This window comes from Triplophysa rosa, linkage group LG10 (genome assembly GCF_024868665.1).
Source record: "Triplophysa rosa linkage group LG10, Trosa_1v2, whole genome shotgun sequence".
Lineage (NCBI taxonomy): Eukaryota > Metazoa > Chordata > Actinopteri > Cypriniformes > Nemacheilidae > Triplophysa > Triplophysa rosa.
The window spans coordinates 20,959,962-20,982,651 of record NC_079899.1 but is presented as its reverse complement, the minus strand read 5'-3'; the positions used below and the strand labels follow the sequence as shown (position 1 = coordinate 20,982,651).

Below are 22,690 nucleotides of genomic sequence, written 5' to 3'. Positions count from 1 at the left end.
TGTAATATACTATACCTTTCCATACTGCACATACTAGAGAACATGTATTATATGTCTAGGGTTACTGTGTATTTTTATAAATATATAAAAATGTGTTATGGTTTACTACAGTTAAAACAAAAAAAACGTTTACTATAGTAAAACTATCGTAAAACTATGGTTTTACTATAGTAAACATTTTTTTTGTTTCAATCAAATAAATAATTCAATAATTATATTGATTATTGAAATTATATAATTATATAAATAATTAAATAAAATCAATAATTTATACAGGATTTATGGATAAACTATTCGGTTGTTAAGTCTTGATGTAAAGAAAACCTTTTCGGGTCCAAGCATCTATTCATTTCAAGCTGGGCTATAGCTTAAACAGCTGTTTATGAGCACTGTTTACTCGAAACATGTATTGACTCAAAGTATACACTACAGTCACCAGGCTCACGGAATCTCAGACATCAATATTTGAATAAATTATGAAAAATAAATCGCTGACTGGCCATTTGGGGTTTCGTTACGAAGATAAAGGTTAGGTTCGCGTTTTTTCCGATAATTTTATAGCTCGCCATGAGTGTATATTAGCATTTTTTGTTGTTTGCCTGTAGCATCTTATTGAGCGTTTGGACCGGAAACGGTATATGACCTTCCGTAGATGGTCAGGCTTAACAAGCGGATAGTTACTATAGTAAAACCATAGTTTTGCCAATGGTTATCCATACACCATAAAAACATGGTGACTACACTTTCACCACAGAAATACCATGTTCAGGGTAATATATAAGGGAATATTAGGACAGGTCTGGGAGAGATACTACATAATTCAAAACCCATTCAGAATGGTGTCTGAAGACAGTCTCTGGTGTTGTACCTGGCAATGGCACGTGTGCAGCAGCGGGACATGTTGATGAAGGAGCTGGAACTGGCTCGGGTCTGCAGGATGGTCTCGATGCCTCTCAGCAGGTCGTTGGTCTTCAGAAGCAGGAGCATCTGCCGGGGAACTCTGTTCAGAAGCTCACTGATCTGAGGGAGGTAGAGCGCCGCGTTCGTACGGATCTCCACATCCTGTCGAGCAAAACAAAGCCACAAGGTGAGAGGATTTCATTACAGTAACAAGGCAACCAGAAGAGACAGCGTTTTAATATTAAAGCGATAAAAGCACTTATTTAAACACACTTCTGTTCATGTATGTAAAGTTTACTGGATTACGCCAGAGACGATGCTCAGCCTGACCTTACTAAGTGCACACCCATCAAAACAAGCCACTAAAATATTCAGTTTTAGGGGTCAGAGTAAAGAGAAGAGCATGCAAGTGCCAGAGGAGGAGGGAGAGGGGTGTGCAAATGGAAAACGTAGTAGCTTATTTCACAGACAACTGAGAAACTAAGTGCTTGAAACTGCGACTGTGAAGATGAGCTGTTTTGGCTCTGTCACTTCAGCAACATCAGCCCCCTGAGTTGATACTCCCGGCAAATTTTTATTAGTAATCAGGCATGAAGACCTCCCCTTCTCCCCCCTGGAAAAGATGGATTTTGTTGACGTCACTGTGACACATGACAAACAGAAACAATGAGAGAATCGGCACAATAATGAACACAAAATACACAGACATTGAAAAAACGAACAGAGAATTCTTGCTGTTAGCTCAGCTGTAGAAATCTCTACACATTAGTTCATCAGGGGTTTGACAAAAGTGTCAATTGCCATCAATCAACTAATAATCTGACCAGTAGTGATTAAAAATCACAATTCACACTTAATAATCACAAACTTTTGAGGCAAATAAATCTCAATTAGTCCCTGAAACAGACATTGTCGTAAGAAACAATGCAGTTAAGATGGACAATGTGCATTTAGATTAAAAACAACAATGCAAGCGTTTAAGAGGCCTTCTAGAGCATTTGTAAAAATGTTGTGTCGAACACAGAATTCAGATAAAATATATTAAAAAATTAACAGTCTAGTAGTGGTTAAAGGAAGCGTAGGCAGTTTCGTAGCGGCTAGCAATAGTAAGCTAGCTTTAAAAGCATGAAAGGGACAGATCCCACCCTGCCCTCACAGCTCTAACCAAAGCCACGCCTCCTCATGTCAACCTCATATCAACTACCTCAGGTTTCATTCACCCGTGCAACAATATTACAAAGCACATAAAATGACAGTATTAAGGGATGTAAACAACCTATTTACAATTACTTTTTAACTTTTTGAGGTTTGGTTAGCTTATTGTTACGTGCATGATTTCCCCCCCAAACCAGTTAAGTGCAAACCACGCCCCACTGCCGTGACTCACGTATCTAGCGTTTTCATTGGTCAACTCTGTTAATATTGTAATGTTGTATAAATGAAAAAATTGAAAAGCTTCAAGGGCTTCGAATATTATCTGCAAAGTAATTTGTGTGCTTTGTCGTGTTTTCTTTATTTCGTCTTTTTCTGGCTGTTTTTGATAACCGTTTTTTAATGTATTATTTCCATTATGAATTCTGTGTACTGGTGTCCAATATTATATTTCTCTAATTTTTATGTACCTGTATGTTCATATGCAATGAATAAATGTAAAAAAACTAAAGGCTGTTTGGTGGATACACCACTAAATCACTAACACTGTCTACCGGTATCTGATTAGATTACAGAAAATGATTAAAATGTGGACAAACTAGGGACAAACCATGTACAAACTCTCTGTCAGCGTTGAGTAGCAGGATGACTTATTTGTACTTTTACAGAACAGGTCATCTCCCAGGTATTATTTCGGCACATATCGTTTTTGCAAGGCGAATCAAACCTGGACCACACAAGTGGCCAATCCTATCATTGCATTCGGACCAAATAATGACTGAACAACATTTTATGGTCCTGAGACTTCCACAGAAGATACTTAATATATATATATATAGACCACTTTTAAAAAAAAATGTTAGTATGTGTAGAGACTAGAATAGAATTTATGAAAAACATTGCCTACTCGATCTGGGTTGCTAAGTTAAAATGCCACAAGATGTGCCTCTGAGAAAAGCACAAGAAAATAGTCTTCAATTGTCTGTGTAACTTGTAAATGGTTTTATGGTGAGATAGTGTGAAACATATTTTTTTGTGGCTATAAATAAATATCCATTAAAATGTTTTATCAAATGCATCTATTTTGTTCCAAACTGTTAGAAATCTTGATCACCTTTATCAATCTTTATAACTCGCTAACGCCATTGACATAAAACAATGGGGTTACAGCACATATGGTCTGAGATGACACCCTTTGAACTATGTTCTGCTCTGAGCTCTCCTGCGTCGGAATTGACAAGAGCAGGTGAGGTGGATGTGATGGCAGGTGGGTTCAACTTTCCATTTTAGACATGTCATGGCAGAAAAACAAGGCAACCCAGATGCGGTGAGAATCCGAAGTAGTTTATTTGACAACCGGCAACAAAAGGTGAATAACAATCCCAACCGCGGACGTGCTGTCCGCGGTGGTAAGAACTTGTGTCCCCAATAGGACGACCGCGGCGACTCGGGCTGAGGACAGGTCCCCGACACTGTGGCTGGGAGAGAAGTATCTTGGGACCACACTCGACCCGGGACCCGCGCTGAGAACCGGGCGGATGAAGACGACCAGAAGAAGATTCAGAACTCCGTCTACGGAGAGCAGCCCGCCGTGGGTAGAGGTAGAGTATTCCAGTGAGAGCTGCCGGGACACGGGACAAAAAACAAGACAACAGGAGAGAGGAAGACTTAACTTGACCAGGCGAGAAGAAAACCAAGACTGTGACACGACTAAGGAAAAGAACTTCTACAGACGAGCCGCAGCTACGTCTGGGGCAGTCTGAAACCAAAAGCTACTACAAGCAACGATCAGACAACAGACAAGATACACTGAGAGAATATAAGGGGGGAAAATAACGAGATGGAAAGGGTTGGCAGGTGTGGAGTAATTACGGGAACGAGTGCTTAATGAGTAACGTGACAGCAGGCGTGTAGGTGTGGAGTGGAAAATCACCAGTGCGGGAAAGCCTAAGGAGACACGAGGGCGGGGTGAAATACGCAGACACCGAGCACGCAGTCAGCCAGCGGCTCACCCCGTGCTCGACAATAACAACACAACCCACGTGCAGATGAAACCCCAACCCGACCAAGACCGTAACAGTACCCCCCCCCTACCAGCGCCCCCAGGCGCTTAGGGAGGGGGCTCACCTCGACTCCGGTGGAAGTCCACGATCAACGACCGGTCCAACACGTCCCGTGACGGAATCCACGATCTCTCATCAGTGCCATAACCCTCCCAGTCCACTAGGTATTGAAAGCCCCTGCCTCGGCGGCGGATGTCCAGCAACTTCCTGACGGTATATGCCGGAATGCCGTCCACCAGTCGGGGAGGAGGGGGGTGGGCCGGGAACTGGCCGGGTTAAGATGGGAGGAGACTACGGGTTTAACCCTGGACACATGGAATACAGGGTGAACTCGACCAAGATGCGAAGGAAGCTTGAGCCGTAGGGCCACTGGATTAACCACCTTGGCGATCCGGAATGGCCCAATGAACCTGGGCGCCAGCTTACGGGAAGGCGCCCGGAGAGGAAGGTCCTTAGTAGAGAGCCATACCCGTTGACCGCACACATAGGTAGGAGGAGAAACCCGATGGCGATCGGCCGCTGTCTTGGTCCTCAAGGAGGTTTGGGCCAAAACCACTCTGGCCCTCGTCCAGATCCGGTGGCACCGCCGGACGAACGCCAGAGCTGAGGGAACCGCAGCATCGAGATCCTGGGAGGGAAACAGAGGTGGTTGATAACCCAAAGAGCACTCAAATGGGGACATACCTGTGGCAGAAGAGGATAGGGAGTTGTGAGCATATTCCACCCACGAGAGCTGTTGGCTCCAGGAACTGGGATTGTTGGATGTCAGACAGCGGAGTCTCCGTCCGAGTTCCTGGTTGGCTTGCTCGCATTGCCCATTGGTCTGAGGGTGGAAACCTGACGACAGACTCACTGAGGCCCCGATCTGTCGACAGAACTCTTTCCAAAACCGAGAGATGAACTGAGGACCCCTATCGGACACGACGTCAACCGGCAGGCCATGAAGGCGGAAGACGTGGTCCACCATCAGTTGAGCCATCTCCCGGGAGGACGGGAGCTTGGGAAGAGGGATAAAATGGGCCGCCTTGGAGAAACGGTCCACCACCGTGAGAACTACAGTGTGCCCTCTAGACAGGGGAAGGCCAGTAACAAAGTCCAGGGCAATGTGAGACCACGGCCGGGAGGGAATGGGAAGGGGACGTAGCAGACCAGGGGGACGACGACGCGTAGTCTTGCTTTGGGCACAGACCGGGCAAGCCAACACGAACTGTCTGACATCGCTGGTGACCGACGGCCACCAAAACTGCTGGCACACAGACGCCAGGGTTCCCTTAATCCCTGGATGGCCAACCAGCCTAGAGGAATGACACCACTGGAGGACGTCACAACGCAGCCAGACGGGAACGAACAGCCGACCCGCCGGGCACTCCTCTGGCGCTTGCACCCCGCGACCGGCCTCCTCCACCCACCGCTCGATCTCCCAGACAAGAGCCCCGACGACCCTCTCCCGGGGAAGGATGGAGTCGACGACTCTCCCCTTGTCTGGTCCCTCGAACAGGCGGGAGAGAGCGTCCGGCTTGGTGTTCTTGGAGCCAGGCCGGTACGACAGGGTGAAGCAGAATCTGCCAAAGAATAGCGCCCAGCGGGCCTGACGTGAGTTCAGTCTCTTGGCTGAACGGACATACTCCAAGTTCCTATGGTCCGTCCAGACCAAGAATGGCTGCGTCGCTCCCTCCAACCAGTGGCGCCACTCCCCCAAGGCTAACCGAACCGCCAGCAGCTCTCTGTTGCCGATATCATAGTTCCGTTCGGCGGGGCTGAGGCGGTGGGAAAAAAAAGCGCAGGGATGCACCTTCCCATCATGACTGGCACGCTGGGATAAGACTGCGCCAACTCCGACATCGGAAGCGTCGACCTCAACAATGAACTGTCGATCAGGATCTGGAAAACAGAGCACAGGAGCAGAGATAAATCGGGACTTAAGTTTATCGAAGGCTACCTGCGCGAGTGAATTCCAACCAAACGAGATCTTGGTGGAGGTCAACGCCGTGAGCGGTGCGGCCACTTGGCCGAAACCCCGGATGAAACGCCTGTAAAAATTGGCGAATCCCAAGAACCGCTGCAGAGCCTTACGAGAGTCAGGAACCGGCCATGTGGCGACAGCCTTAACCTTAGCAGCGTCCGGTTCGATGCCTCGAGGTGAGATCACGTGGCCAAGGAACGAAACCGTATCGGAGTGGAATTCGCACTTCTCCGCCTTGACAAACAATTGGTTCTCAAGAAGACGCCGGAGAACCTCTTTGACGTGTTGGGTGTGTTCCTGGGGAGAAGAGGAGAAAATCAGAATGTCATCCAGGTACACGAAGACAAAACGATTAATCATGTCGCCCAGCACGTCATTAATGAGGCCCTGGAAGACGGCCGGAGCATTGGTCAGTCCAAACGGAAGAACCAAATACTCATAGTGTCCCGAAGGTGTGTTGAAGGCCGTCTTCCACTCATCCCCCTCGCGGATGCGAACCAGGTGGTATGCGTTGCGGAGGTCCAACTTAGTAAAGACCCGAGCTCCCTGTAAAAGTTCGAAGGCAGACGACATTAAGGGTAAGGGGTATTTATTCTTTACCGTTATCTCGTTCAAACCTCGATAATCGATACAAGGGCGTAGGGAGCCGTCCTTCTTCTGCACGAAGAAGAACCCCGCACCGGCTGGCGAGGAGGAGGGACGGATGAGCCCGGCATTCAACGAACTGCGGATATATTTCTCCATGGCCTCTCTTTCCGGAGCCGAAAGGGAAAATAACCGACCCTTGGGCGGAGAAGTGCCCGGGAGTAAGTCAATGGCACAGTCGTAGGGACGGTGAGGAGGAAGGGACGTCGCACGGGACCTGCAGAACACGGAGCGCAGAACATGATATTCCTCCGGAACCCCGGTCAAGTCAGCGATATCCACCTGCAACATAGGAGACACAGACACAGGAGAGGGAGCAGGACCAAGACAAGACACATGACAAGCAGGGCTCCACGCTAAAATAGAAGTGTTAACCCAATCAATGTGAGGATTATGCTGTGACAACCACGGATGCCCCAATACCAATGGGGTTGTGGGGGAATCGAGGATGTACAACCTAATCTTCTCACAATGATTACCCGACAGAAATAAGCTTACGTGAGGAGTGGTGTGAGTGACGGTGAAAAGTGGCAGTCCCGCCAGCGTCACGGCAGAGATGGGTGGATGCAGGGGAACCGAAGGAATACCCCACGCTCGAGCCGTGGCCGCGTCTAGAAAGTTACCCTCGGCCCCAGAGTCAATTAAGGCCCTTCCAGTGTGAGTAGTAAGGCCGAAGGTGAGACGGAACGGCAGCATGGTGCGCTGAAATGGAGAGGAATCTGTGATGGCGCCCACCCGTACTCTCCGCTCTACGGATGGGCGTTGCCTTTTGCCGGGCAGTGAGTGACGCCATGTCCCGCCTTCCCACAGTAAAAGCAGAGCCCCTCCGCGAGACGTTGTTGCTTCTGGGCAGGCGTGAGGTGTGAACGCCCGATCTGCATGGGTTCGGACTCAGGCGGTGGCTGGCGTGTAGTGCAGGTCTCTCGGCTGAAGCTCCGGCTATCATCCCGGCTGGAATCACGGCGTCGCCAGGCGAGAGGTGAAGCATGTCGGCGGCGGCGGGCATTAATCCGGCTCTCGATCCTCAGGCAGAGATTGATCAAATCCTCCAGGTCCCGGGGTGGATCGAGCGCGGCGATCTCATCAGAGATGGTTGGGTTGAGGCCGTCAAGGAACCGTGCGCGCAACGCCCCGGCATTCCACCCACACGCAGCCGCTAGGGTCTTGAAGCGGATTGCGTAATCCGTGATGGTGGCTCTCCCCTGAGTGAGACGGGAGAGTTGGGCGGCCGCTTCATCACCACGGGCCGACCTATCGAACAAGCTGGTCATCTCCGCGTGGAACTCCCGGAACGACCGACAACATGAGTCCTGGGCCTCCCAAACAGCTACTCCCCACTGACGAGCTCGCCCGGTCAACAGGGTAAGGACAAAAGCGATCCGGGTCTCCTCTGTGGCATACCGGCGAGGCTGGAGTGCGAACACCAGAGAGCATTGGGAAAGGAACGCCCGACAGGAGTTGGGATCACCGTCATAGATGGGAGGACTGTTAGCATGCGGCTCCGGATCACTCGAGACTCCGTGAGGAAGAGGGCTTTGGACCCCTCCAGCATGTGCGACTCCCCGTAGCAGCTCGGAGACCTGGTGTTGCAATGCCGTCACCTGTCCCTGAAGCGCGTCAACCTCCTGGGCGGCAGCAGTAAGACGGGACGCCTGCTGTCCCAGCAGAATTCCCTGCTGTTGTAACGCCGCTCGCAGCGGATCCTGTCCCGCTGGGTCGTGCATCTGGTCTGATCGTTCTGTCATGACAGAAAAACAAGGCAACCCAGATGCGGTGAGAATCCGAAGTAGTTTATTTGACAACCGGCAACAAAAGGTGAATAACAATCCCAACCGCGGACGTGCTGTCCGCGGTGGTAAGAACTTGTGTCCCCAATAGGACGACCGCGGCGACTCGGGCTGAGGACAGGTCCCCGACACTGTGGCTGGGAGGGAAGTATCTTGGGACCACACTCGACCCGGGACCCGCGCTGAGAACCGGGCGGATGAAGACGACCAGAAGAAGATTCAGAACTCCGTCTGCGGAGAGCAGCCCGCCGTGGGTAGAGGTAGAGTATTCCAGTGAGAGCTGCCGGGACACGGGACAAAAAACAAGACAACAGGAGAGAGGAAGACTTAACTTGACCAGGCGAGAAGAAAACCAAGACTGTGACACGACTAAGGAAAAGAACTTCTACAGACGAGCCGCAGCTACGTCTGGGGCAGTCTGAAACCAAAAGCTACTACAAGCAACGATCAGACAACAGACAAGATACACTGAGAGAATATAAGGGGGGAAAATAACGAGATGGAAAGGGTTGGCAGGTGTGGAGTAATTACGGGAACGAGTGCTTAATGAGTAACGTGACAGCAGGCGTGTAGGTGTGGAGTGGAAAATCACCAGTGCGGGAAAGCCTAAGGAGACACGAGGGCGGGGTGAAATACGCAGACACCGAGCACGCAGTCAGCCAGCGGCTCACCACGTGCTCGACAATAACAACACAACCCACGTGCAGATGAAACCCCAACCCGACCAAGACCGTAACAATACCATTTACACATATTCATGTACTGTGACACACACACACACACACACAACCCACGTGCAGATGAAACCCCAACCCGACCAAGACCGTAACAAGACACACTGTGATTCTCTCACTGATTGAATGGAGCTGTGATGTCTACCGCTGTAACTTGCTTAGTTTTAAGATCACATTTTATAACAAATTAAAGTAAAAATCCATTGGTATACTACTGCCTGCAACTACACTGCAATTTGGAAAACCAACTCTACACTTCTGAGAACTGAAGTGGGGCAGAAAGCAATCACATTTTCTCTTTAACTTATATAACCCCATTGTGCAGGTGTCCGCGAAGCCATAATGAGTCATAAAGGATACTGAACCTCTAAATTAAATATGTCTCCCTGTATGATTCTATTGTAATACTAAGCTAAAATAATACACCACCATAATAAGGGCCCAATTGTTTCTGTGACCTCTGGATTGGCCGTCTGGTGGCAATCGTGTGTGGTTCCTGATGCTCTCACATGGGCACGGCTGCCACGGTTGGCATCAACCTGGTTGTGTCTGGCTCCGCTCTACCCCAGGGCTAATCTATCCTGAGAGGGCCTAGAGCCAAGAGACATGTCTGGGGCCTGCAGAGACCCATGAAGACCCCCAGCAGCCTGAGGCCCACAACAAGCTGTTGACAGGTGTAGAGCAGACTCCATGCCAAACACATGTCTCTGGAAAAGAGGAGTCTTTCGGTATCAAGCAGCAAGATGGGACAAGAGCACCGACCCAAAGGAGGCCCAAAAGGAAAGGAGGAGCAAGAATAAAGAGGACGTGTCATGTAAAATATGATTTTTTTCTGGGAAGTCACTGTAAGTTGCTTTGAATAAAGCATCTGCCAAGTGCATAAATATAAAAGTACGAAGCTAATAGTAATCTTCAACTTATGTCATATACTGTACATTAGGAATTTGTAAAAGGTACAGCAGCAGCAAAAAAGCCTGTTCAATTCTAATGGTCAGAGAAAGGAAACTGGTAGCGTTAAGCTAACATATTATTGTTTTTATTTAAAATCATTACTTACTTTATAAGCGGACATCAGAGGAAAATGTGTAGCGTATGTGCATTGAATATAACATCCTTGAGATAAGACTGTAATAGAGTTGAGTATTATTTACACATGCCATAAATGGATAGTGGACCTAAAATTGAAAGTTCTTTCATCATTTATTCACGCTCATCTCATTCCAAATCTGTATGACTTTCTGCAGAATACAAAAGAAGGTTTTTTGAAGAACATTGGTAACCAAACAACATCGGTCCCCATTTACTTTCATTGTATGGACATAAAACCACTAAGACATTTCTCAAAATTAGGGATGTAACGATTCACCGTGAGCCGGTTGAAAATCGGTTATAATGAGTGACGATTCAAATCGGTTGAGGTGTGAACTGAATCGCAATACATTTTTTGAACAGCAGGGGCCGCTATTTTCACTGCAAATCTAAACGTGGACATGCTGATATTTCTTAAATGCAAAAAAATCCAAGAAAAGCTCAGACAGTATTAGTTTGTTTATAATAAAGAGACTTTTTCTATTATTAATTTGTTATAAAATTGCAGTTTAGTTTTGTTATTTGAAATTTTATTATACAAAGAAACGTGAAGCATTTAAGAAATAATGCAAGGGAAGTTGTTCATTTCTAATTTGTTTCAACTCATTTTGTAAAAATAAATCGTGAGTAAATCGTGAATAAATCGCATCGTGAGATCAGAATCGTGACTCGCATCGCATCGTGAGCTGAGTGAATCGTTACATCCCTACTCAAAATATCTTTTTTGTGTTATGCAGAGGAAAGAGTCCTATACAGGTTTTAAATGACATGAGGGTGAATCATGATATACCGAATATTCATTTTTGGATGAACTATCCCTTTAAATCTACTGAATAAATCTTTTTAGATTAATGCCTGACATGACGGTTAAAACCTTAACAAATCCGAGTGAAAAAACTGTCCGACCAGCCATTTGTTAGAACACCTGACAGGATTTTCGTCACTCTCTGCCAATCAACTAAGCGGCAAAGCAGGTCACGGTATCAACATCCCTAACATTCCCTCACTCCCTAAGCCACTGGAACTCCCAGTTGGATGCTAGACCAGTTGCCTCAAAGACAATTCCCAGACATCATCCTGGTTTCTTGGCTGGAAAAAAAATCTGGCCATTCGGTGTACTTCAGCAGCAATACTGTGTTAATAAACTGATTGCCGGGCTGTGACTCGGACTTGAAAAACATGTGCAAGCTCCATTTTCCTGTCCATTTATCCACTAATCCTTAAATCTCCATCTCTAAAAATTTAGAAAGGGGTGGGGGGATTAGGTGCTAAATTAAGTGGATTTAAGTATGCTATCGCTTGGGTGGGATTTACAGGCGCCGACAGCAGCAAGCAGGAGCGAGGGGCTTTGGGATTAAAATAGGACACGGGCCACTAGGTCTATGACCTAAAGCGCTTCTGCAACATCCAACCCGTATGCCCCCACAACTCTCTGCATATATAACCCAGCACTTGTGCCAACAATAGTACAGAGGAACGAGTGCTACATCCACGTGCATGCATTTTCTTTAAGGTTGGACTTTTAAAGAGAAACCATGCACAATTTTGGATGCTCAAATACATAAAGATAACATTCCACGTTGCTGAGGCAACGAAAACGCTGTGGCTGTGTCATCAGGCACATTATCGTTTTCCATTACATGCTTTTTTATTACATCCCCTGCGTTTCAGTGTCACTGTGCTTTCTTCCACCTTCTTTTGAAGTTAGTCGGCACTTCAAAGTTCAACTAGGAGGCATATCTCGGCTGTAAACACAAGAGGTAATCATGAGGTAAGTCACCCGCTCCGTTCATGCGTCATTTTCCCCCGAAGACTTCTGGGTAAAAGGGTCGACCGCTCTGCGTGGACGTGATCTGGACAACATTGAACACAGACTGAGCGTCATTCTACCACGTTCAGACAGCTGGAGAGAGTGGGACAGAGCGATAGAGAGAGTCCTGAACAGACATGCCTCTCTCTCTCCGTCTCTCTCTTCAGTCCAGCAGAAGTTGAGAATGTGGTCATGTCCTCGCGGCTCCTCCTCTGAGGATTTCGGTTAGCAGGCCTGCGAATGCACATAACAAACTGGCCAACAGACTCGCTACCCATCAAATCAGTCGGCATGCAGGAGCATTGAGATTGATAGTCCGCTCCCTCAGCCGAATACCTAATGAAGAGAAATTCAGCTAGCCTTAGGTGGAAAAGGGAAGAGGACGTTACACTAACAATGCAACGGTCCTTCTGCATATTCACGAGCTCTTCAAATACACATTCCATCCCCGTAAGGAGTCAAAATCACTACATAAAAGGATTAACCGCTTAGTGCTCTCTGCTCCGCAGCTTACTGTATCAAAGCACCGAAGAAATGGGTCAATCTGATCAAGCCGACAAATCCATTGGGAGGTTTTGAAAAATGCCGGGAATGATCAGAGGTCTGTTTGAGAAAGTTTAAATATAAAAAAAACAAAACACAAAATGCACAAGAAGGAGTAGGTGAATTTCAGCACAGTCCCGATAATACTGATAATACTACAGACCTTGTAATGCTACAAAATACAAACAATTGTTTGGTTTGAAGGTGAAAAATCCATTTTGGAAAACGCCCGTGAGGTACAATACACAGCAAGCGAACTTAGCAAACGTGACACGTCTTTCTTGTGGCCAAACGCTGATAAGTGCAAACAGACACTGTTCACTTTTAGTGGGAAAATCAAAACTAACCTCGGGCTAAACAAACAAACCTTGAAGTGAATTAGTTCCGCATTAAGACGATATGCCTGAGACGTTAAGCATAAATATTGAAAAGCACTCTTAAAGAATTTCTGGGTTACAAGCTTTCACTGGCTGCACAGACTAAAACAATGCATCTACCAGACAGAAAAAAAGTCATATCTTTTCCACCGTGTTAATAACTTCAACATGTTCACGTCGCTCTTCAGGATTTAAGAGGACCGTGTTTATGATGAAAGGTTAGGACAGTAGCTATTAAATTCTTTACACATCAGAAATGTATTTAACTGCTTACTGAACGCTTGCATGCGCTCACGGCATGCAAGACTATTTACAGTCCGGCTTTCTGACGGTAAGCCAAAAGATAGCTGAAGCTGAAGAGTGTGTGACCCTGTCAGAAATCCTGAGGCTCAACATTGGGCACTGAAGAGCACTTCAGAAATAGAGACTAGAGAATGTACACTCCATCCGATTTTTTTCTCAGTTTTTCTTATGATGAAGTAGGAAGGGATATAGGCCTCAGATAACAAAACTGACACCATTTTTTTCTAAATACACACACACCTGACCATATTGTAAACAAGTGGAATAAGCTATCGCAAGATAACAATAAGAAAAACAAAGTACCTTTTCACCAAAAACGAATAATTCACCACCCCAATCCGGTCTACAATTGTTCGCAAAAAATGGTAAACAGCTAATCAACAACTGTTCAAACAGACAGAAATCGACAATGTCTACACTATTTATAAAACAATCTATGATTTATTTATATACTGTGTGTACATGCGGGCATTCGCATTTTAACAAAAAATGAAAAAATGACTCGTTTCAAACATTTCCCTGATGTTTTTTGCTTCTGTTTCACAGGACAAGCAAAAACAACTGACCACAGGCGGCTGGTCATGCTCCTATATGGGTTTATATGGCAGACAGTCTGAGCGGTTCCATCTCTCTGTACCCCCCCCACTATATACAGCTTCAGGGCAGCCATTATGAGACATGGTGCTGATCAGCGAGGACAGCGGTATGAACAGCCCAAAAAAGCTCTCTCCTGAGACAAACACAAAGGCAAACAGGAGGAATGCTTTTGTACCGGCCTGCCACCACAATTCATTATTCCCATTTAGTTCTTTCATGGCTCAGAGTTAACCGGATGGGATTAGCAGGGGGCAATGAGGGGTCTCTCTTGCCAACCGGCCTTAAACATCACATCTGCGGGTAGTTAGATTGTTAACCAAAATATGTGTTTTCTAAAAAATGAATGACAAAGGTCAAGTTAATAGGCAAGTAAACATATATGCATTAATAAACATTACTTCCATAAATCAAAATAGTCCAGATTAACAGAAGCCCTGAGCTTCAGTCGGATTCTGAAGACCACAGACTTCAAAGAAACCACATTTCTTTGTATTTTAGGATGACACTTTCTCTGCCTTTGATAACCACAAACCCGGCTTAGTCAGACAAAGACAAAACAATCCATTTAAAGATAGTGAGAGTGTCTGGAGAAAGACGAAGCCCATATACTCTATGAACAGTGCTGAGTGCTCTAGGAACACAATTTAAGCAGTCATATCATTTCTGAGAGGTTAAAGTTCAGAACTATTCCATTCCATTTGATGTTCTCCCCAAAATCTGAGCAGGTCAGCTTTGTCAGACACGTTTCTTTGTCCCTTATTCATGCCACGCTCAGAAATAAACACAGGTAAAAAAACAACAACAATAAATATTATTGTTCTTATTATTATTCAAATGTTATTTTAATTATCATGATTTTAATTTAACAATTGTAATTGAATAATTATTGTATTGTAATTTAACAAACAAATATAAAAATAAATAATAAATAATTAAAAAATCCTATATTAACAATTATTATTATTATTATTATTAAGAATAATAATTATTAGTTCAATAGTATAATATTAGTACAATACAATATTATTGTTGTTGATGTTGTTAATAATAATAATAATTATAGTTGTTGTTAATTCACAAAAATTTACTTTATTCTTTTATTCATTATTTTAATTTAACTAAAATAATATACAAAATAAATTTAAAAAAAATTCCTATATTAACAATTATTATTATTTTGAATAATAATAATTATTATTAGTAGAAATAGTTTATGTTTAGTATTTGACAGCAGTTAATTAGTAGTATTTGACAGTTGAAATTGTAAACAGGAAGTAGATTCCCATTCAGGGCTCCAGACGCCCTCTGGGGTTTTTGTTTTCATCTAGCATTCTTTGGTTCAAAGCTTGGTTGTTACTTTTCCATTTTAGCATAAACCCAATTTCAGATAACGGAACCAGAGCCAACAAAAACACTTTGATTAGAACTTAGGAGAAACCTCCGGAGAACAAAGATATTTATAGAGGAGGCTTCTCCTACAAAAAGAGTTTCACCTCACCAAGTAATACTGAAGGGCAGTGTGACTGCTTTCATGTGATAAACTTTATGTTTACGTAAAGACAAATTCTTCACTCATCACAAAGTGTATGTGTGAAATGCCCTTCCATGTTATTTTTGTGGGTGGTGTCAATATATTGAGAGATCTTATGTTTGAGTAATAGCATCATGCTCCCGAAACTCCACTTGTGGTTTTCTTCGGGTCCGCTGAAGTCATTCTTACAGGTGTATAAGCTTCAAGAGCTTCAATCAATACTGGATCTACAGCATCTTGGCTCTGACTTGACACTTTCTCTCCTGTAGCTTCTCTCTCAGTTTTCGTCAAGCAGCCACTCTTTCTTCCTGACATTACTGTCATTTGGGATTGCCATAAATCTCTAATCACTGCTATTTTCTGCCCCTATATATGATCACAGCATCCTGTTGGTTCGCAGATGTATGCATTTAGGAACATTTAAGGGCTCTATACACATCTCGTGTGTATATTCAGCACGCTCTATATAGAATTTTGAGTTGCAGCTCGATTAACTGTATTTTTCTTGTTTGTTGTCTGGTAATAAGACGGGGTATCTGCTACGTCTTCCGCTCTCACTATCTCACTCTCTTAGTTTTTTCCACCCCCCTCCCCTCCAAAAGTGATTGCAGCTCTCAATTCAGTCACAAAGCGAGCGTTTCTCCGGCACAATGAATGTAAATTGCATTCATTTCAATTTCAGCACTAATGTTCTTGATGTTTGTTCCTGTTTCACGGAAAAACAAACAAAATGAAACACTGTTCCGTTCGGTGGCTTGCAAGATTGGGATTTAGAGCATATTTTGTAGGCAAGTCGCTCTGCCATCCCTGTGAGAAACTCAGTACATTGGGCTGCTCTCCCACAGATAATTATGTTCTGCCTATTCAGGCATGTAATTACACAAAAACGTGTACAAAAAATAAATAAATATAAATCATAAATAAATATAAATATATTATAAATAATATAAGAAGTCCCTTATAGTATTTAAACGTTGAGACCAAAAATGCACCTGAATTCTAATGTCTATAGGTCAAGTATACATTTCGAAATGGGTCTCAAAAACACAGCCGCATGGCAAATGGAGCCTCTGAAGAAAATAATCACAAATAAAATATGAATAAAAACATCGTGGTGCATGTATTATATTAGCCTATGTTGTATACTGTACACAGTTCCAGTTTTATCCGGGATAGATACATCTGTGTTGCTACTTGTTACAGTTGGGTTCATGAATCTTTGCTTATGTTTGTAGAGACACTGATGCATACAAAATCAATGTGTGGATTGCAAAAAGGTTCCAACAATTCCAACCAGTCTGTAATTCAATTCGATTTATTTATATAGCGCTTTTCACAATGTGCATTGTTCCAAAGCAGCTTTACAGGAGCAAATAAGAAAAACAGAAAGGTAAAACACAGCACAGTGTTTATAGACCAAGCAAGATCATTCGAATAAATAATATCTAATAAATAAATAAATAATTAAATAATTAAATGCAGTCTCCTGTGAGCAAGCCAACACTGCACTGCTGTGGTGAGGAACCCAAACTCCAATGATGAATAAATGGAGAAAAAAAAACTCGGGAGAAACCAGGGTCAGCCGGGAGGGCCAGATCTCCGAAGACGTGTCACAGCTGCACTCAGTGACCCCGACCAAAAGCCACCGAGCAAACGTCCATGAAGAACAGGGAGAGCCCACGAGCCGCGACCCAGGAAGCCCCACCCGCCAAAACCGTGCAGGTCCAACCCGGTCCCATTCCGTGGTCAACAACAGACAACAGAGGAACAACCAGGGAAAAATAGTAATGGCATAATTAACTTTATTCCTCTGTTGTCTGACATCGACCACAAAACAAGACCAAACCAGACCCACACAGCCCAACAAATGAAACCCCCCAAACCACAACCAACAAGCCGCCCCCCACTCCCCACAAACACCCACCCAGCAACCTCCAATCAAAGTCACTGAGTGCAGCTATAACTTCAAACTGCTGTCATGTGATGTAAACGTTACACAGAACAAAACTACAACACTGTAACAATATTATTTACAGTCATTCAGCAATAACTGCATTAAAAACAAAGATATTATATCTCATTTGTCATGAATGGAAAAAAATCTATTAAAATTTTTAATATTCTGTGAATCCAAGCTTTGTACACACTTGTACAGACTAATGGCGCTTTTCCACTGCATAGTACCGCACGGTACGGTTTTCCACTGGGTACAGCACCTAGTACCTGATACTTTTTTTAGTACCACCTCGTTTGAGGTTCCAAGTGTTCTGTACTGATACCAAAATGTGACGTGTTTACACACAGATCACTGATTGGGCAGAGAGAATCATTAACAGCGTCATTGGATTTGCAACACATGAAAACGCATTTTAATACGTAATATTGGCATTTCGTTATATGCTTTGCGACAGTAAAATAGAGGTTGAGACCCTTGACACAATGCTAAATGCTACATTAGCTTACCCTCGTGCGCCGTCGAGCAAACCAAATGATCGTTGTCTGCTCTTTGCTGTAAGATTTCCCAAACTCTCTAGTATTTTAGCAGTATTTTGTTTTGCTGCCATCCGCCATCGATATGCTCCATTACTCCTGTGTTGTGCACGTGTTGGTCGCATTCACAACGATGCTACGGCAGAAGAGGCGGCGCAACCATGATGATAAGTTTATAATCCCCACCCACTTTGAAGCAGTACTAAACTGCTGTGGAAAAGCAAACTGAGCCGAAGTGAAATGAGCCGTACTGAGCAGAGTCGTACTAAACCTGACTGTACCATGCAGTGGAAAAGCACCATATTTAAACAAAGGGGTCCTTTAACTACAATACGCAATGTTGTCTCCTAAATACAATAAAAATAATAACTAATAAAATCACTACACCAGCGTTCAAAAGTTAGTAGGGCTACTTAATCCCTTACTCATTAATATTTTTCCACAATTTAAAATAATAGTTAACTCAGCAAAACTACGAAATAATAAAAATGGAACAGTGGGAACAAAATAAATTAATTATTAATTATATTTTAGCATTTACAGTGTTATTGTACCCTTTGCCTTGAGTTTATAGGAATATTCTCTTTTCATTTTATTAAATAACTTCTTGACATCTCACCTTGAGAGATGCTCTTTAAACAATACTGCAGGAATTCCCATTCATCCCATTCCATTTCCATATTCGTGGCCAATAATAATGCAAGCAAATAAAATTTGAAATAAAATATAAAAAACTAACACCTGTAAATTTGCAAAATTATACTTTTGTGTACGAAGTAGTTTTATTTACGCATAAGCATCCCCTTTAAAAGAAATAATTTCACTAAATTGACCCTTGAACTTAAGACATTAGTGTACATGAACATACATAGTGCATCAAGTGTACATGCAAAAATAGAGGAAAGTTAATGACCCAACCAAACAGAACGATTAAAAACATCAGCATATTCTATAGGTACAGCATGTTGATATAAAGATGTACGAAAACTAATAGTGCTGTATTTTATGGGCTCTGACAGTGCTGGTTGCAGGTAATTGCTGAGGCAGACCTGCGTCTGATGGAAAGAGAGAGAGAGATAGAGAGAGGCCTTTTATCTGTGGTGGTCTGGCAGACGAGGACCGTGCTCTCTCTAATGAGGGGGCAGGCCTATATTGACCAGCACTCCACTTCACTTGCAACGCTAATGGTGTGTGTTTATCAAAATGTTTGAGTGCTTTTGCCTTTTCTGCACTTCAAATGCAGAAACCTGCAACTACGGTCGAGTTTGTGTGTGTGTTTTATGTGGACTGCTGGAATGAATGCTGCTGTCAAGAGGAAACCACAAGCTGAAGAACAGAAGTGCTGGTTTTTGATACTGATCTAATTTGGTGGTTATATACACTACCAGACAAAGGTTTGAACATACTTTAATACATTTGTTTCTCACAAAATACTTTTGATCCAAAGGTGTTAGTTTTGCAGACTAAAAATGTTATTTCATGTTTTTTACAATTAAAAAAGATGAAAATTATTTTTAAAAAATCCATATCTTATTTACGTATGTGAACCTGGACAACAAAACCAGTCTCAAGGGTCATTTTTTTAAATGGAGATGTTTACATTGATGTATGGTTCGTTAGGATAGGACAATATTTGGCCGAGATACAGCTATTTAAAAATCTGGAATCTGAGGGTGCAAAAAATCATAATATTGAGAAAATCGCCTTTGAAGTTGTCCATCAGGAGCGCTGTAGCAGGCTGTTGCTGAGAAGAAACAGCTTCGTTTTAATGCTCTCTATTGGCTTACTGCTGTAATGAAGTTATGGAGAATAGATGAACCTGAAAGCTGAAATTCTAAGCTTTAGATAGATAATAAACTTGAGTGGGTAATTCCCAAAGAGTGGGCAGCAGCAAGTGAAGTTTGTAGGCGTGTTTCTGGCCTTTTTTGTTAACGATTTCGCTGCATTCACTCAAAAAGTTTTGATATATTTACGGTAGGACATTTACAAAATATCATCATGGAACATGATCTTTACTTTATATTCCAATGATTTTTGGCATAAAAGAAAAATCGATCATTTTGACCCCTACAGTGTATTTTGGGCTTTTACTTCAAATGTTCCTGTGCTACTTATGACTGGTTTTGTGGTCCAGGGTCACATATAGTATTAAAATGCACTAATGAAATGTGAACCTTCAGTGCACTGTGAGTTGTGTTAGATAAAAGCTTCTGCCAAACGCATACTGTAAATAAAATGTTAAAAAAAAAAAGCTAAGTGCTGATTGGAGATTTATTGCATCTCTATTCCATGATGGAACGGATCTTCTCTGACTCTCCAGCTAGTGTCTGTAGAGACGGGTGCATTAATATTGATAGTCGTGAACAAAGCAGTCTGACTGTGAATAGGTAACACACTACACTGGACACAGAGTGTTTGGATACTGAGAGCCCTTCATACGGTCAAGAGTGCACCTGTGATCTCAATCACACAATGAGAGTGTGTTACTAAAGCACACACATGCTCACAAACACACATGCAAACTTGTACACCTGCTTGTGATTATATTTCATTGACTTTGATTGCGGAGAAATTAATTTTATTGTAATTACTACACGCCTTAGAATTTTGAAATGCTGATTCTGACTTTGATGAAAAATCTTTTCAGAAAAAAAACAGACTAAAACCAGTCCAACACAATCCGACAAAATGTATAAAAAGACTCTAGCATTAGCTACACAATGCTGCATCATTACCTTATACAAAAGCCTGGAGCACTCATTTTTTAATCTAAGGATAGGAAGTTTATTTGCAAACACGTACGTTTCTGCTGCATAAGTCAAGATCTCTTCCAGGAATTTTATAGCTTTAACGGCAAAGATTTAATAGCAATGACCCTTAAAAGTACTCAAGTCAAAATCATAATGACGATGGAGGTCCAGATAATTACAAATGTTCTCTGTATATGTCAGAACACAAGTGCAGCGTTGTTCATCCGGCTAAAAGCGGTGACATCGTTTCCTGTTGCAACAATAGGACAATACAGGCAATGCCTCAATCAAAAATAATACATGTTTACCACATCGTGCCTGGATCAGAAACACTCAAAGATCATCTGAGTCACGCATTCACGTATGACTGTTTGTGCATAACATGAAGTCGATAGTCAAAAGCATGTGTCTCCTAAAACCCCCTTTCGTAAGTCAGCTGAACTGACTAGTTTCTACATATAGATGTACAAGTAAACAAGCCTAATAATTCTGAACTTAACCACCATAATATTGACACACTGTCCAGTCGGTGTAAGTCAGAGACTCTCAGTTTATAAGCATTAGAAATAACGTTTGTCTGGACTGTACAACCTGTGCAAAGAGCGTGCAGTAAAACAGACAGTGAAAAACGTCTCTGTCTCTATGGCTGAAACCCTGGCCATAGCTCCGTAACAATGCAACTTTTCATCCTAAATAGCCTTCTGGCTGAAGAAGGACCTATAGGTTCTTGAAGCCACGAATCATGAGAAAAGTGTAGGACAATAGCTGGATTAAAGCTGAAAAAAGTCAACATCAGAGACAAAGAAAACTCTGCATTCTGAAATGACTGGGTGCACAAGTGGCGTCATTAGACAAGTGTTGAGTATGACTCAACTAAAACAATCCACCATCACAAACTTCTAAAACCTTTTCCACTGAATTAAAAAAAAAGACTTTATCACTCCAAAAAGTGACAATGGATGTAAATTCAGAAACAACTAGACGATATTCAATTGCGTGGATTTACTCACAATTCTGTAGTTAGAATCACATAATTTGTTTTCTAATAATAAAAAAGTTAGCATAAAATATATAACAACCACTGGTTTAGTCAAAGTAAACCTACATAAATGCGTCATTGCTCTGAGTTTAAGTTAATGCCACATAAACAACAGTATATAAACCTTACTATAGCTGAAGTTGTGTAGCGTGACACTAAAAATGAAAAAGCTGCGAGTAGTGCTGTTTTAAGAATAATCGCAATTAATCGCCAATAAAGAATAAAGGTTTTGTACTGTGCATATTGATTTTGTATTTATAAACACATACATGTCTGTGTACTCTGCATATTAATTTTGTATTTATAAACACATAGACATACATGTATATATTTAAGAAAAATATAAAATATAAAAATCAATACATGTTTATATATCATTTAAATTATATATAAATGCAAATATTTCCTAAATATATACAAGTATGTTTACATGTTTCTGTTTAAAAAAATACAAAATAAATGTGCACAGACATACTGTATATTATGTAAATAAAAACCTTTTTTAACAGCCCTCGCTGTGAGTTCGAATTTTCACAAAACACTATAATAAAATGCCTACCTTTTAAGAACCGTCACTTAAACTAAGAGTCTGCTAAATTTATTCAGGTTTTTCATGCAGATCTTTCCATTAAATTATAAATAACGCTTACTTGCGGTCTGAATTCACTACACAAATTATCACTCCAAACGAAACTCTGGATGTACAAGGTATATTCTTATACATCACAACACAAATGCAATTCTTTGTCTTCCTTTCCGGAACGTCAAAAGCATTGAGCTGTTGTTGCCGTTTTTCCCGCCCATTATTCTGTGCTGGCAATACAATATGTTCTTATCTCTCCATTCTTATGCAAATGAGGCAGCATCCCTTTCTGCAAATGCCACAGCTGTACATGTGAAATCAGCCTTTGTAACTG

General features: G+C 42.8%; 1 protein-coding gene across 1 annotated transcript in view; it reads right to left on the bottom strand.

Moving 5' to 3' along the window:
• The window catches only part of adck1 (aarF domain containing kinase 1), a 100,410-nt gene that overhangs the window by 5,458 nt on the left and 72,262 nt on the right, over window positions 1–22,690 (bottom strand). Inside the window, exon 10 of the mRNA XM_057344472.1 lies at window positions 869–1,062. Within this exon, the coding sequence (XP_057200455.1) occupies window positions 869–1,062 (194 nt within the window). The remainder of the gene's footprint in view (window positions 1–868; window positions 1,063–22,690) is intronic.